At 53.7% G+C, this 16,933-nt stretch overlaps 4 protein-coding genes across 4 annotated transcripts; 2 read left to right on the forward strand and 2 right to left on the reverse strand.

Moving 5' to 3' along the window:
• Positions 1-1,453: 1,453 nt before the first annotated feature.
• On the forward strand, positions 1,454-3,091 carry A1O3_02617 (uncharacterized protein; the record flags this gene model as incomplete). The annotated part of the gene is made up of 1 exon (XM_007732757.1): positions 1,454-3,091. One exon carries the CDS (start codon positions 1,454-1,456, stop codon positions 3,089-3,091), a length of 1,638 nt encoding a protein of 545 aa, XP_007730947.1.
• A 5,505-nt stretch (positions 3,092-8,596) lies between these two features.
• On the forward strand, positions 8,597-10,764 carry A1O3_02618 (uncharacterized protein; the record flags this gene model as incomplete). Its single annotated transcript, XM_007732758.1, has 2 exons — positions 8,597-8,734; positions 8,806-10,764. The coding sequence occupies 2 exons, from the start codon at positions 8,597-8,599 to the stop codon at positions 10,762-10,764; spliced, it is 2,097 nt and encodes a 698-aa protein (XP_007730948.1).
• A 1,752-nt stretch (positions 10,765-12,516) lies between these two features.
• A1O3_02619 (uncharacterized protein) lies at positions 12,517-13,881 on the reverse strand (the record flags this gene model as incomplete). Its single annotated transcript, XM_007732759.1, has 1 exon — positions 12,517-13,881. One exon carries the CDS (start codon positions 13,879-13,881, stop codon positions 12,517-12,519), a length of 1,365 nt encoding a protein of 454 aa, XP_007730949.1.
• Positions 13,882-14,415: 534 nt separating this feature from the next.
• Positions 14,416-15,009, reverse strand: A1O3_02620 (uncharacterized protein; the record flags this gene model as incomplete). Its single annotated transcript, XM_007732760.1, has 1 exon — positions 14,416-15,009. The coding sequence occupies one exon, from the start codon at positions 15,007-15,009 to the stop codon at positions 14,416-14,418; it is 594 nt and encodes a 197-aa protein (XP_007730950.1).
• Positions 15,010-16,933: the final 1,924 nt, after the last annotated feature.

Genomic DNA, 16,933 nt, shown 5'->3' on the forward strand with positions numbered 1-16,933 from the left:
CTCTGCAGAACCGGAACGCACCGCCATCTCTTGACATGTGACCTGGTCCAGGGTGGCTGTTGACCTCGATATGGACGTGGTATGGGTACCACAGAATCGTTTAAGTGACTAAACAGAGCATTAGCATGCTACTAGCAGTGTCACCATGGATGCACCGTGCCACGAATACATTCAGCCAGTTGTCCCACATGTCACGGGCTCCGGCTCTCAGAGCGGGCTTTTATCTGCAGACGCATGTGAGTCATGTGTCGCACTGCTTTTGCTGTACATCCGAAGTCGAATCGGCCGCCATCGGTCATGGTTGTTGGCCGGAGAGAGTAGCCTATAGCATATAGCCTATAGTCACGTCTCGGCTTGCCCGTTGTTCGGTCGTTGTCTTGATGCCTGGCGCAACTCCGGTAGATTCGGCGCAGAGATGATTCACCGACACTGGCGAGCATGGGAGGGAAGACAGCAGGCGCCTCGAGGGTGGGGGAGGTCAGCGTTTATCGATCGCAGCCTGAGTGGGTAGCGAGCTTCAAGCCTCCGATTTTCCGCCCAAAGCAGAAACCCCCCGGGTGGCCAGGGTGGATAAATGGCAAGACATGACCTGTCATTTCATTTCTGATTCGCATTACGCCTGTACCCCAACCTAAGCTGCTCACTAGTGGGCGTCCCACGTCGGCGCTAGTAGGCCTATTGCGGCCTGAGAGCCTAAGCCTGAGCCCCTGCTTTGCCAGCAACGTCGCGTTCTCCAAGCTGCCCGGACTCCCCATCCCCCGTCGGCGGTCTTTCCTCGTGTCTCGACCCTGCGATCAACGCTACTACTGGCAGTAACCTCAGGCCTGGACATCGCCAAACTGTGCCTCCTCCCCACTGCTGGCACCACACTGGCACACTGGCACCCGGCCGCCCCCCTTGTCCCTGAATTTGCCCTTTCTTCTCAAAAGCCCGTCCCGAGAGAGCGCCCCCTGCTCGTTTTTCGTGCCCTGTGCCCTGTGCCCTAATCCTGTCCGCTGCGCTGCACTGCACCTGCACCTCGCACTTGCACCGGTTTGCCTGCCATTTGTTATACCCTACCGCCCTCCCCGTTCGCATCTTCCATACCTAATCCTTCAACATACCCTACCTCTACACCTTCTCGCCCTCGATCCGACAGAGGTTTGACCCTGTACACCCTCTCAACGCTCTCATTCCCATATGGATTGACTCCCCAGCATCGGCTGAGTCCACACTCTCCAAACTCGACACCCGTTTCTCGTAGTGATCGACCCGAGGTTCTCGAATTGCGTCACAAGCCGATCCCCAGCAAACTCCCACCGTTTGCGGTCATCGCGGTCCTACCAACGCCAGCCGTGCCTGCGTCTCGCCTACATCACTTCCGATTCCACCTGTTCCTTCGATATTACATCCTCCACCTCCCCTGTGTGTCTTCTACCGCACCCTCCAGAAGAAAAGCGCTCCCTTTCGCAAGATGCCGTCGCGCTTAAGTGCGCCCGTGCTGTCCTTAGACGCGGGTAAAATGCACGAAATCGACCCTTCCAATGCTTGCAGTTTGATGGCAATGTGGTCGATCTTCGCCAAATGCTCAGAGTCGTTGAAAGATGGTCCGCGATTAGAGAACATGAGTTGGCGGGTATGGTCGCGAGAGTCGTTGTGCGTCACTTCAATCGACTTGTCACCGGCCAGATCAAGCCAAGTACCGTCCTTGTCCAATTCCTTCTCCTCAGACGACAGCGTGAGTGAGAAAGATTCATGTCGGAGCAACTCTCGATCTAGATCATTCGACGCCGACGATAGCGATAGATCTCTCTCTAAATCACGACATCTAACCCCTCTCACGCTCGAAAAGATTGTGGTCACGATACAAGAAAAGACCGAACTATGTCCCTTGTCTCCTTCCATCGAAGCAAGTCTTCCGACCCTACCGACTACTTCTCAACTAGGGCCCCAGCCAGGGCCCAACTTTGAACCCACCACTGAAGCCGAGCCCAAACATATTCGAGATTCAACCGAGTCCTGTATATCAAACACTACCACCGCGACTACAAGTACTGCTCGTCAGAGTGATCACCGGGATTCCGACACTTCAGTCTCCTCGGACGGCCTCATCCGGAGTCAGTCCATTGTCCATGGATTCTCCCCGGTCACGTCTTCGTTTAGAAAGACAGCTAGTATTGTCCAACCTACGCCGCCCTCAAAACTCATTCCTAAAGCCAGAGCTTCGATCAAGCCTGCCATGTTCACCCTGGGCGGGTCCTCGGAAGATGACGAGTCATCCTTTGAGCAGAGAGTACTGACCCATAGACCCCCGCCTCAAAAGAGCTCGCTGTCTCAGAGCCTGAGCAAACCAAAGCTGGCGAATGGATCCACTGACAGACTGCAACCGAAAAGGACGTCTTTCCGGGATATCATCGCCGCACGACGCATTCAAGAGGACGCAGAGAATGATGAAGGCGCCATTGCTAGCAGTGACGAAGACGAAGATACGGATGAAGCGATCGAGTCCGCCATTGATGAAGATGAAGACGGAGATGAATGGGAGGACTCCAACTCGGATGATGGAAGGACAGTCCAGGAGCCTAATCTCTTCCGCAGAGTCGAGAGTCGTCCCGACTTAGTATCACGGAGGTCCATGTTGACGTTGGCTCTTCACAAAGGTCAAGGATGGGGGAACCATGCCTATTCACAGCCCGTGTTACATCGGCCTGGTGTGACAAGCCCACGGCGCAAGTCTGTTGCAGCCTCACCCGAAGAAGAGGATGGCATGATGATGCAAACGTCCAAGAGGCCACCCATCGCTATTCCTCCCCCCAAGGCCCCGTCAAAGGCCATGGCACATTCCCCACGAACCACGAGGCGCAACATGCTGGCCACCGAGCTGACCGAATCCTTGCGCAAGAATCTCCTCTGGGAAAGACAACAGAAGTCGCAGACCGCGAACGCCTTTCTCAAAAGAAGTCGGAATGCCCAAAGCATGGCAAATCTTCAAAGCCATAGCACTTCGACAGGCGGGCCCGCTCAGCCACCTGCGCCTCAGGAGACCTCCAAGAACAACTCCTGGAATCACTATTTCGACAATCCGTGGGAATACCATGCCAAGGGTTGGTAGAGGTCTTGACGCCCAACTGCCACCTCCCTCTAATATCTGCTGTTACCCTTGAATTTTTCTTCCCTGCGTTCTGAGCGGACTTACGTGCCTTTACGTGTTTGATGACCTTATCGTCTGGGTTATGGATTGACGGCCAAAGGGGTGGGAGAGGAGGGGGTTGCCCGCATCCATGTGACTAGACAGGCGCGTTTCGGGTGTTGGTACTTTTACTTCCACCGTGAGTAATGGAGTACTGGCCAGCTTCTGGCGGTTCAAAAGTGAGCAAAGATTTGGTGCGAATTGCGTGGACTGAGCTATTGCCCAGCTGTTGTCGCGGCCATCCAGAGCCTTGGGCAGAGAACAGGGGAGAGTGGATGACCCGGATCTGATGCTGTCTCTTCCTCATACCCCATCCTCCAACATGTACTATATCACGACATCTCGTACCTCGGCTAGGTACCTAGCAGTTTGGGCGGGAATTGCTGAGATGACGAGCGAAACGAGCTTTGTACGAATAACACCATAGTATGATGCCGTAACATAATCTACCATTGGCTACTGGCTGCGATTCCGTTGGATCCATTCTACATAATCGGTACTGCCACAGCAGTCTCGTATGCAGGTGGGAAGGCATCAGGTCATTTAATCCAAAAATTTAGAACTGTAATGCTACCGCCTGCGTGGCTCGACTACCTACCTAGGAGGTAGGTACCTCAGGTAGGTACTACAATAGTACCACGGTACCAGGCGAGGATGTACTCTGTACGTGCAGCACGTGTATCGACCCTCGGTTACAGTATGTAGATGGTCTAGAACCACGGGATCCGCGAATCCGGTCTGTCATTTGACGCCTCTGCTCTGTACTCTAGCAGTAGTAGGAAGAAAGATGGGGGAGAGAGTGGATTATCAGAACGTGCCATCGGCTGGTAATATCGGACCACGCGTGCAGTAGTTGTGTAGTGGTGGTTGTGAAGAATGTTGCCCGTGCATGGTAATCGAGAAGAGATTTACAGAGTAGGTACGGAGTACGGAGTATATGGTGGGCGAATTTACGGAGTAATAATGGCCAGGAGGGGTAGCTAGGTAAGGTAGGTACCTAGGATCCTCCGTACCTTGAGGTACCCGAGACCTTCCTCAGGAACCCTACCTTAGGTACCTACCTACCTACCTACATTTAGGTAGGTACCTTACTTAATTACTATCTAATAAGTAGCACCAGTAGGTAGGTACCAGGTGCTGATACTGCCTGAGCGTGACGCTGCCAGTCTCTGCGTAAGGGTACCTAGGTAAGTATGACGTATCGGCGTCCAGTTACTAATCACTCGGGGAAGAGACACCGAAGTGCATATTATTGAATGAGGTGAGTAACATAGGTACTCCGTACTCCTGGTGCTCTGGTACAGAGTTGCGTAGCTAATTATTTTATTATTTATGATTTCTGTCAGGTCGGCAAATACCAGTATAGAGCACACAGCACAAAGCACAAAGTACAGAGTACAGAGTACAAAGTACGGTACCAAAATGCACTCTTGGTATATCTTAGGTTCGCAAATCAGATCATCTGCAGGACTGTGCAATATGCCGGCATTATTGTGTCACTTCCAAACTTGAAGAGTGTGGCGTGTGGCTCGGCTCATAATGTTGGTTCACTGTTACTGTGCCTCCTTGGAATTAGAAAAATCAAAATCAAAATCAAAATGAATGAGCTGAGCGTAACGTCGCACTGCAAGGAGGCAAATAAATACATACCTTACCTGAGCTGCCGGCTTACAATCAATTAAACTGCCGAACGGTACAATCAATGCTACCTAGAGGTAAGGTAATCCATCATGTTCATCATATCTTGATGGCGAAAAGTCTTCACGACGCTGCAGCTGCAGCGCCAGGCGGCGAAAGATCCGGACTGGTGGACTGGAATCCGAATCCGAATCCCCATGATCACAGAAAATGCCAGGAAGAGAAGAGAAGAGAAATACTACCTTGCTGTGGAGAAGCAACGAAGCTATAGGTAGGTTGTACTGTAGTATGTCGTGAGGTAGGAAGGAGGTGTTGATACGATTCTAGATCTTGGATGGCCAGCACAGGTTGGTGACAGGTAACAAATACTGTAGCATCGTGCCTTGTCCACTGTGCGCCCCAGCCCCAAAGTCCAGACAAAACACCACACTACAACCTTACAGAGTGGTGAGAACCGAGGGTCTAGAAGAGCCACCAACTCCCGAAACCTATCGAGTATGTACATACTTTCGACCTCCACGTACCAAGGACGGATACAGTGATACCTTGCTCCTATGTAGGTACCTGGTCTTACATACTGTATAGGTGGAGTTGCTGACTGCCACCTAACTGCCTGTGTTCTAAAGAAAGACTACTTCGTACATATGCAGTGGCCCACATCGAGGTGGCTTTCCGCTGCCGTTGCAACGGTACGGGCCTTTGCAGCAGGCTGCTGTATGTACTGTGCAGAGTATACTGTTCTTGCCCTGCAGTAGGTCAGTGCCATAATACTACACAGTTATCCGTACACTGTACACCGTCGTGTCGCCTGTGCAGAACTATTGTAGCCAACGGGGCTTGTGCCCGGCTTCGATCAGGACCCAACCCCTAATGGCCATGTGGAGATGCACTCTCCTGGTATGGGCAAAGGAAAAAGCGAAAAGAGAAAAAGGACAATGGATCAACACGCGCGGGGGCAGGGCACGCTGTTTGCGAGAGTAGAGTCGGACAAACGAAATTGGATGTGCAGTTCAAAGGTGGAAGGTCACACTGACCTGAGATGGACGGCACCAACGGCATTCAAAATGGCCACGCAAGGCCGAGTGAGTACTCTCTAGGGTCCCTGTCCCTGCCTCCCTCCCAACCCGTGATGGCTCGTTAGGCCAGGCAGATGCCAGCGCATACTGTAAATCTGGGGGGCGAGGCCAAGGATTGTCTCTCATGCCCAAGGGGCGAGAGGAGAGCATCGCTCGTCAGGTCAGACACGTCCAAAGCACCCGGACTGGGTCAGGCGGAGTTTGTCTCTAAGCCGGCCGGGGCAAGATAAGGATGACCATGGTCCAAACAGCCTGAATGTTGGTCTTGTGAGGCTGTGATCGGTGACATGTGGGAGCCAGAAATCCAGAGGGCGCATCCTCCTACGGTAGATAGGTGGCAGGCTCGTGCCAACCGACTCACCGCTCATCGGTCGATCAGTCTACAGGCTAAGAAGCGTGTCTGCTTGCCAAAGTCAGCTGGCAAGTTTCGGTGCCCGACGCATTATTGGGGACTACAGGGCTGCTGCCTGCCAGGAGGCGATGAACATGGACATGGCCCGCAGGCAGAAGAGCAGGGTACAGAGTCAGTGAGATTGTCATTCCAGGAGGAGCATATGTCGGCGACGCAGGGTGATGGCGTGCTACATGGGGGTTGCACAAGCAGGCACGGTCAGCCGTGTGCTCAACAATCCTGCAGCAGGAAGATCCGGCGTCTGACTGTTCGAGTGATGAGCAGCTAACTGGACCTTGCGATAGAGCTTCGACCGGATGAGGAAGGAGTGTGAGCTTGATGCAACACTGCGTAGTCCGTACAGTAGTAACATGGTACTCCTGCCGGACATGGGGATTCGAGGGGGGCTCTTCAGGCCACGGAACCTGCAGGGGTCGGGTTCCGTGGGGATGGGTCAAATGAAGCGATAGGGAGGAAGGGGAGAGGAGTACGGAGTACGGATACGTACATGGTAACATGGTGTCCCCCATACCTTGTTTGTGTTCAAGTTGTGCTCATCAAGGGGGTGTGGGGAGGATCCGTGTTGTACCCCCAGATAGTAGATAGCTACCTGGTAGACACTACGTAGATATCGACAACCATTCCACGTGGGATGGCGCGAACGGCGAGTCAACCGCCAGAAAAAGGAAGCAAGTCACTTGCAAACAGCGCATCAGTCATCGGATAGAGCTACAAGGATGCAGGTTGGTTTGCACCAGGTAAGAAGGTAGTGGAGGTGGCTTGATGTTCCCTGGCAGACGGTCACACACTGCGTTTACAGTACCAGGTATCTACCTACAGTACTCCGTATATGTACCTTATGGATGGCGAGTACGACAAGGCAGGAGCTGGTACCATAAGCATGATGTTTACTATACTCCGTACTCAAGAAGATTAATTATATAACATTGTCCTGAGGATATACTCGTGATATCCCCGGGAGCTTATACATATAGGTACCTAGGTAGTTAGCCCCTAAGCCTATAAGCCCCAAGTTTCACGGGTAGTTTAGGGGAGGCGGCCCGCCTAGAGTTGTCCCAGTTACTGTAATAGGCAACTGGTGCTACCTATAGTTGTCTTCAGTCATCGAACTCGACCGAGTGAGTCACCGTGACCTGCTCTATAGAAGTCATACAGTAAATTATCTCCTACCACCTACTACCCACCTACTACCGGTACCTATAGGTGGCGCTACAGTTAAAGCTTAAAGGTACTGTACCTAAGCCCAACCCAGCCCGCAGGAAGTCTACACTGTACGGATACAGTGCAGTGCAATCCATCCTTTTTCCTCCTACCTGCTGGTCACTTGACCCGGTTGCCTGCACATCGCTCCCTCTCCTCTCTCGTGTGCTGGTCGTTTGCTCACCGTTTCGCTTCACCTCGATCCTCATTGCTCCTTGGAACCGGGCACGATACCTCGACCTGGACCTTCTCTTCTCCTGCGCGAAACTAGTCGTCATAGTCGTCTAAGCGAAGACATCTATCAGGCGACCAGCAAGACTGCAGTCACTCATCCTCCTCCTCGCCAGCCGTCGTCGTCATCGGCGCCAGCTCATCAGTCCATGTCACCTGAAGGGCCCAGCCGCAATAGTAAGCCCGCATCCGCGTCTCAATTTCCTTTTGCCCCAGACCAAACCCTGCCATACCGGCCACCGTCTGCTTCCGGGCCCGAATCTCCAGGCACCTCCACATCGAATCCGCCTCGGGTCTGGGGTGATGGCTCGGGAGGCGTGATCGTGATGGCTCAGCCGGTGAAACACTGTCCAGCGATCATCTGATTGCTTCGCTGTCCCAATTTATTCTTGGTTACCGTCTCACAAGTTTAGGCAGCGACCAACCAAACGTCCAACTGGCTCGGCCAGATCCTCCTCAGCCTCGGCCTGCCCCTGATTCGAACCCGGCTGAACGGCGGCCTCAAGTTTGTCGCTTCTTCAATACAAGCAAAGGTATGTGACGGTCTGTCTTTTACACTGCAATTTTCTCATTGGACTCCCCTCCGTAAAAAAAGACTTGGAAACCAAACAAAAGATTCCCTCGATGGCTCGCTTAATCGCCCAAAGCCCAGAGACGGGACGAAGGGTCCCGCCCCATGTTCGACGGACATGCCGCCTAGTCAAATCACCGGACATGGTGTTCATGCAATCTGCAGAACTGTTGATGCTTGATTGTTCGTTGCTCCAGATTGCTGACACTGTCTCGCTTTCATAGGATGTCGCGCCGGGTCCCAATGCCCCTATCGACACGTTCAACCTAAGGATCAAGTGAAAGCCACCAGGCAGAAACATGAACGTCCACACAACAGCGATGCTGCTGGCTCGGCTGTCACAGAACAACGCACTCTTCCCAACCGCCCGAGGGAATCCATCTCAAAACCGGCTACGGTTGAAAAGCCTCTCCCGCAAGCCCAACGCACCAATCCACGTGAGTTTCAGATCAATCAAGTGATCAGAAGGTGGTCTCCCGGCCGCAAAGAGATCGACGATGCGACACAGCTGGCACTCTCCCTGAAGCCATCCGACCCGGATTTTCCCTTCGAACTTGACGGCTTGCAATGTACCCTGACTGTCCCGACGTCCTACCCTGGAAATGGAGCGCCCACAATCCGAGTCACAAATGCTGAGATGGCACGAGGCTACCAGATCAACGTTGAAAGAGGGTTCGACAGCCTCGTCGAGCGGTCGCCTGGAAAGACACTGTTGGCCTTGCTCAACGATCTGGACAAAAATCTCGAGAAGTTCTTAACGGCGGAAAGGGCAAAGACCATTAAGATTGTTGTAAACGCCAACAAGAGCGCCAAGGTCCCCAATCCCGTCGACCAAGCGGCTCCCAATCCCATTCCGCCACCCACCTCGGTGATCCCTCCACCCCCGGCCTGGACTCAACAGCAGACGGCCGATGCGCTGGCCAAGAGACAGGCAGATATTCGTCAACTTGAAGCTCGCATGGGTCATGTCTCAGGCTTCTCCAGAAGCTCCGATGGAACAAGATTTAACATCCCCGTCCAATTAGCAAATTCTGGTAAACTTCCTCTGCCTTTACAGCGTTTCAAGGAAGTCACCTTGATAGTACCGAAAATGTACAACTTGGAGCACTGTACCGTCCAGTTGAAGGGGGTCACTGGTACGGAGGCGGAAAACGTCGTACTCGGCTTCTCAAAGCATGCTCAAGAACATCCCAACATGACGCTGATGGCGCATATCAACTACTTAATTCAGAGCATTCATACAATGGCTTCGGAGGCTGTCCAGAAGGCGACCTTGCCACTGACCTCTTCAGAGCCTCAACATCCACCCTCCGAGCAGCCTACAGCTACGTTGGACGATGAAGAAACAGAACCTGAGGCCAACATACTGGACCCAGAGCGCCCGCACATCAAGGTCATCCCGCGGCCTCCAGAATGGAACCGGCACCACTCACAGTCTGAGTCTGAGTCTGAGTCTGAATCATCCTACGCGTCTGACGACTTCACTGGCTCTGAAGCCGAAGAGGAAGAGGAAGACGAAGACGAAGAACAGGCTGAGCAAGGTGGTGCTACCCTTCCAGCATCGTCAACATCATCGGAGAAGGGCATTATCCTTTTCTTCCCCAACTTAGAGATCTACAACATAGAGCTCTTAGCCCTCGTCTCTTTATCGCTCTCGGTGAAATGCCTGCGCTGCAAATCTCCGTTGGACATTGCCAACATCAAGCCTAACAATACGACCGACTCGACAAACACCCCAACCCTGGCTTCCAGCGTGCGCGCTGAAACCTGCCTCAAGTGTACTACTCCATTCACCATCTCATACACTTCGAATCTTTTACATGCCAACTCGGTGCGCGCCGGCACCCTGGAGGTGACCGGCTGCACGATCGCAGACATGCTTCCCAGTGTTTTCCAGCCGACATGCTCGTCCTGCTCGACGACATTCCCTGTCCCGCCCGGGATGATCTCCGTCCGCGGTGATACGCCCATCCAGGTCTGCCGGGCCTGCCACGCCAAAATGACCTTCACCATCCCGGAAGTCAAGTTCCTGCGCGTGTCGCATCCCACGGCGGCCTTACCATTGCGCCGGCCCAAGAAAGAGTCCCTTGGCATCTCCGCGGGCACGGCGCTACCCCGGAATGGCGCGTGCTCACACTACCGCCACAGCTATCGCTGGTTCCGCTTCGGCTGCTGCGGGCGTGTCTACGCGTGCGACCGCTGCCACGATGCCGCCGAGGCCCATGTAAACGAACACGCCGACCGTATGATCTGCGGCTGGTGTAGTCGCGAGCAACGCTTCAGAACTGAGGACTGTGGTGTTTGTGGAAAGAGCGTGATTCGCCGCCGCAAGGGCGCCGCCGGGTTCTGGGAAGGCGGGAAAGGCACGCGTGATAGAGGGCTGATGAGTAGAAAAGAACGGAGGAAATACAGACGGCCTCCTGGCGGGACGCTGCCTGCGAAGAAGAAGACTAAAGGGGGAAAGTAGGCATGGACACTACCTAGGAAGATATCAGAAGTGTCTTTCTTGATCAAGCCCTGGTACTCATGTTACGCCACCGTAGCCTTGCCTGACCTTGGCCTTGATCTTGGATCTAGCCGTTAGGGTGTGGCTTTTGCAGGTCAGGTCACGACCGCTCCGCTACCTGCATCTGCATACTGTATGCCGGTAGCCGTCGTGCCGTGGCCCATCTGCTTATGTTGTTGCTGGTTTCTGCCTGATGGCACGTTGCGTCTCGTCTGATTTCATTCGTTTGCTTGACCTTGACCTTGACCTCCATATTCACGTCCACATCCACATCCACCTTCAGCAAGATCCATCCTGCTGACAGCCCCTGCTGGCAGCAGAAGCACTTCTCCACCTTCACCTTCACCTTCACCTGCAGAGCACTTCACCGCTTCTCGCTTCCCGCCTTTCACATTCACTTTCAACCACCTTCCAAGGAGTCAAGTATTCATAATCAATATCGCCAAAATCGGCTCAACAATCAAGTCAAGTCCAGTCCAAAGCCACGAACTTCTCCAGACGACATTTGGCCAGTGTAGTGCAGTGGTGAGCACGTTTCGTTGTGGCATGCCATACGGAGTACATACATCGATCAGGCTGGATCGCCTCTGCTCTCGGCTGTGCTTTCTCAACCTGGTTCTTGGGTCATCACTTTCAACGGGCCAAATGGGTTGAGTTGGATTGCCAACGTGAGTCAGAGTGTGAGAGAACAGAACTGGTCGATAGTAGTGCGGCAACCTGAGCTGCAGTTCCGAAGAGACCTCAGTTCGAATCTGAGCACTGGCAATGTCAATGTCGGTCTTTATTTTTGGCTGTCTGTTTGTTTTTGGGCCTTTCCTGCCCCTCTTTTTTGGCCCTTTCCTTCGCCTCAGTCCTTGTGCATCTCTGCGCCCCTTTCCTTGGCCTTGGTTCTCCTGCCTCTCGGCGCCCCTTGTACCCATGTTGGAACCAGCGAACGTGTGTCGAGGAAGAGCGGTCCAGGAAGTGTTTGAACTTTGGCCTGGAGAGGATGTAGGACTGTAGAACCCGAGAAAGACCTCCGACCTCCGGAGGGCCAGATTGAGCCCATATGGCTTTCAAGACCTACTTAGCTGGATGGTCCAACAGTACGCCAGAGCATGCATGTTCCCTGGTTGCAAGCTTCTGCGTGACAGATTATGTCATCTACATATGACAACAGGCACCTGGTGTGGCACCTGGCAGCCGCTTGACGAGAGCATGAGGAAGAGTCCGAGAATCTGGCCTGTTGGACGGATGGTTGTCCCGATGTGACTGTTTGCATTCAGATCGATCGGTCTTGTGGATCGAGCATGCCGTCTAGTGGTCCCCCTCATTTGAGTTGCCTAATAGTCTAGTCAACAATCGAGGGCCGACATGGTCGAACCCATGGCTAATCTAGGCAAGGCAACTGAGTTACTCTTGAGGGCAATTTGCCGACTTTTCATGGCCCAGCACCAGCTGGATATCTTTTCCGCTCCGCCTTCACAAGATCCAGACAAGAGGGCGGTGGATCCGGGGTGGGACCAGTGGAATCGGAGGGTTGAGACATCCATTGGGGCCACGCATTTGCAGACCCTGCGGACGTTGATGGGAAGAGATCGATCAACTAAGGGACTTCAACGCCTGAGGTCGATCAACTAAGGGAGGAAGTCCTTGCAACTACATGCATCATGGTCTCGATGTCATGATCCCAGGGGGATGAAGGAAGCTGGGTGGTCCTTTGCACCTGGCACTTCACCACCCTCGCCATCTAACCCACACGTCAATGATGTTGTCGGGAGAGTCGCTGCTCGAATCCACAATCAGATACCAACCAAACTGAGCCAGCGTGATGCAGGCATGGTTCGGCCAGATGCGAAGCTTCTGTCCATATTCCAGAGGAAGCCGGGCGTTTCGGGGATTCGTTTGCTCAAACCCCAGAATGCCATGCTCTTGACTGATGCGGGTGACGATAATGCGATCTTGTTTGGTGGTGCTGTCATCCTCCGGCATGTTCCAGGGACTGACCACGCCCCAGCCGGGATAGTCCTTACACGGCTCTCTGGCGAGGGCCAGCACGCCAGCCGAGACAAGAGCTTCGGGCTGCTCGGTCCGCTGCGGATACAGCGAGCAAACCTCGGCCAGCACCGAGGCTGCAATGGTGTCGTGCGGATCCGATGTGAAGTGCCGACTGCTTGCAGCCACCTGCTGCAGGTCGAAGATAGGGTAGACTCCGGCATGGACCTCGAGTTCGAGGTTGGACTTTGTCAACTCCAACGTCTCTTTCAGAGCGGCGGCCGAGGCCGAGGATGACGAACTGGAGCTGGAGCTGGAAGGCTGGATGTTCTGCAAGGACAGAGCCGTGGGAGACGCGCCGACCGAGACCACCAGCGGCGTCTGGTGATGGCGTCTGAAATGCTGCGAGGCCTGCTTGCACACGTCGATCTCCAACTTCAAAGTGTCCATGGCGTCGTCTGGAGACGATCCGCCATAGCTGAGGCTGTTGTGAGAGTAGAACCCGACCATGTGGAGAAAGCCTTGGTCTTCGCCTTTGGCGACTTGCTGCACCAGATCCATCATCTCGCTGGAGGCAGGGGCCAGCCCGGCTCGATGGTATCCCGAGTCGGTCTTGATGAAGACAGAGGCGGGAAATCCAGCTTGCCCTTGGAACTCCTTCAGCGCCTCCAGTTGGGCGGCATGGTCGACCATGACCGAGACCGAGCCTGCGCCCAACTGGCGCGCCACAGCCGCAAGTCGAGGGACGTGGGAAGAGCCCAAGGGCACACCGTACAGCACATTGATCTTCGCGCCCCGGGCTTGGTAGTCGGCCAGCAGCGGAACCAGGTGTTCTGCTTCAATGACGGTCGACACGATCAACCGCACATCCTTGCACTCTTCCCCGACTTGCAGTCGCGTGAGTTCCAACGTTTTGTGAGTCTTGACATGGGCGCGGAGACTGACCCCAACCGCGTGCACGGCGGCGAGCATGGCCTGACAGTTCGCCTTCACCTTGGCCACGTCGATCACAGCCGCTGGCACCGGGACCTCGCGGAGAGAACGGTGCCGGTAGGCTTCCAGCAACGCCCCTTTGGCCGGGACGGGAAATTTCAGCAGCGACATGCTGTCCTTGGTCCCTTGTTCGAATGTGGCTGACGGAGTATCCGTAAAGTGGCCACTGGCAGGAGGAATGTGGTGATTTCCCTCGACGCGTGTCTTGTGTGTAGGACCTAGGTACGTACCTTACTGGGCACTCCGCTCTAGATACCTACAGGTAAAGGGTCAGGGTACTCCGTACAGTAAACGCATACAGGCCTGTGTATATCGCACGCAGCCAAAACGCCGTCGGACTTTACAAAGGGTATAGAGTAAAGGGTAACGGGTAAAACGCACACAGGGGACAGGGGGGTGTGTGTGTATCTCAGGTAAAGTTGTTGCTGGAAATCCGCGCCTTAGGATTACCTACGGTTTAGGTATAGTCGCCGACTAAGAAAGGCTTGGGAGGCTCCATGTAGTACGCCGCCGCTTTTAACCAATAGCCTTAGTACGGAGTACTCCGCCGTAGAACCTAGATACCTATATATATATACCTAGGTATATATACGTATATACATTTACACGACTATCTGTGCGAGTCATTACTTCCCAACGTCTCCATCACCATCCTCCCTCGCTGTGGCGGTCCGGATTCTCTCCGATCTCCATTTGGAGGCTCCAAAAGGCTACGATGTCTTCAAGATCGTCCCAAAGGCGCCCTACCTGGCGCTGCTTGGCGATGTGGGAAACATTACGATCCACAAGGACGACTATCTTGCCTTTTTGACCCTCCAGCTCCATCAACTCCGCGCTGTGCTCTTCGTCCCCGGTAATCATGAAGCGTATCACTCTAACTGGCCTGATACCCTCGATATTCTTCGCACTTTCGAACAGGACGTTCACAAGAACGAATCGCTGGGAGAGTTTGTCCTGCTCGACCGTGCGACCTTCTGGCTGCCAGGCACGAACGTCGCTATCCTGGGTTGTAGCCTCTTTTCTTCCATCCCGGTCGAAGATCAAATGGCTGTCAGCATGAGGCTCAACGACTTTTTCCAAACTAGTGACTGGGATGTCGGTAAGCATAACCTGGCGCATAAGCGGGATCTTGCTTGGCTCAATGCGCAGGTCGTCGACCTTGAACGATCCGACGTCAAGATCATGATCCTTTCGCACTGGAGCCCATCTCTGGATGTTCGTGCAATCGATCCGAGGCATCTTGGGAGTCCTATCACGAGTGCTTTCTCGACCGACTTGTCTGATGAGGCATGCTACAAGAGTGACAAAGTCAAAGCTTGGGTATTTGGGCATACACACTATAACTGCGATTTTACAGTGCAGCGGGAGGGTGATGCTGAGCCGTTGAGGCTACTTGCGAACCAGAGGGGGTATTACTTTGCCCAGGCTGAGGGTTTCGACGGAGAGAAGACTGTTGAGGTTTGACAAGAGATAACTGGATACGTATAGGTATGGACTACTAATATCACAGCTGCCGGGACAGGGCAACGCTTGACACTGATGTATATCAGCTGTTAGGACGCTGCTTTTTGACGAACTATTTGGCAGCCGGGAAGGGTCCTGACGGCTCAAAGCAATGATAGCAATGATACTACGTACTTGAAGTTGTTGTCGATGGCGTCGATAATGCTTAGGCTAGAGTTAGGCGCTAAACTTAGGGTAGTAAAGGCATCCGTTCTAATACACGATTCGTTGCTCCAAAGGGGACCGTTTCTGGTCCTTCTAAAGTCGGCATGAGTGTAGGTGAGTGGGAAGTCAACATTGAAGTCTACAACAAGAGAAGACCAGGGTCGGCGTTCTACTGTAAATTAATCTTGCCAGCTGCTGCCAGTGATGGAGAATTCCGCCAGTCTGACAGGAGTTCGGCTTGTGAAGCGAGATCGCGCATGGACGCCTTACCATGAACCCACCCCTTTTTTTTCCCGCCCCTTGTACGTCGAGTTTTTAGGCCGGTTGATCTTATAGGGTGTACGCCGTACGGATACTGGGATGTGTATCCGTACTCCGTAAGGACTAGGGCTAATGCTCATTATAACGCTCATTATTTGAGCATTTTCGGGTGCAAGAGAATACACACCAGACGAAGACATCTGAATGCCGCAAATTACACCTTGATGGTTTCCTTCTCGTGTCGACGTACGTCTTCTTTTCCTGAACTCTGGGAGACATGCCGGCCAGAAAAGAGGAAATCGGTCGTTGATGGCATTCATGGGGAGGGAGGGATTTATCGAGGCCCACGAGGCCCATGAGGTCCTCTCCTTGCTCAAGATTGCTCTTTGCAAAACACGTGTGGATCGACTGATGCTAAATAAATGCACGCATATTAGTACGTACGTAGTACAGAGTACCATGTGCGTGGACATCTCTCTCTCTCCTCCGTCCACATACCTCTGCAGGGTGGAAGCTGGCACAGTCAGGCAGGCATCCTTGTTCGATTCATCTTCGGAACCCTGAACAACGTGCCATGGCCCATCAAGGAGTCACGCATAGCTGCTAATATAGCTAATATAGTGCCTGATCGCCCTCGGTCCGGTGCCTCGGCTGGCGTGGTTCGGGGGTTTGCCAGCCTATCGTCAACGCCACGGAACGGCAGGCCGCGTTTCACCATCCCCCCCGGCATATCATGGCCAATCTGCGTCGGCTGTCGTGTGCTTCTAAGCTTCGAACAGTCCGAATCACTACTCACTACTATCTTAGTACTCCATCCTGCTACAGGATTCACCATACCACACTGCGGCCCCGAAACGTTGAAACGATGCCATTGCTTACCCTGTCCCCCGGCCCCCATGGCTCTCAGAATTCACCTGATGAGATGAGCACCGAGTATCCTCCCTCTCAGGATCGTCCCTCTGGCATCCTGAGCAGGGCACCAACTAGCAGTTTCCACCCATCGTTGTTCGTCTGCTACTCGTATTCAGGTTGACCATTCTGCCCCTACTCCCTCCATTGACCTACCTCTGTCGATCGTCCGCCCTGCTGATCCTACCGTGTACCACTTCGGCTCATAACATCTTCGACCTTCGGCCATTCGACCACACCGTCTCTGATCTGTCCCTCTGCTCTTTGGTGATCACAAGCGTCTAGAGCCGATCTCTGACAGGTGCAGAACACACCCCGCATTGCA

The sequence above is a fragment of the Capronia epimyces genome (assembly GCF_000585565.1).
Source record: "Capronia epimyces CBS 606.96 chromosome Unknown aczIQ-supercont1.2, whole genome shotgun sequence".
Taxonomy (NCBI): Eukaryota; Fungi; Ascomycota; class Eurotiomycetes; order Chaetothyriales; family Herpotrichiellaceae; genus Capronia; species Capronia epimyces.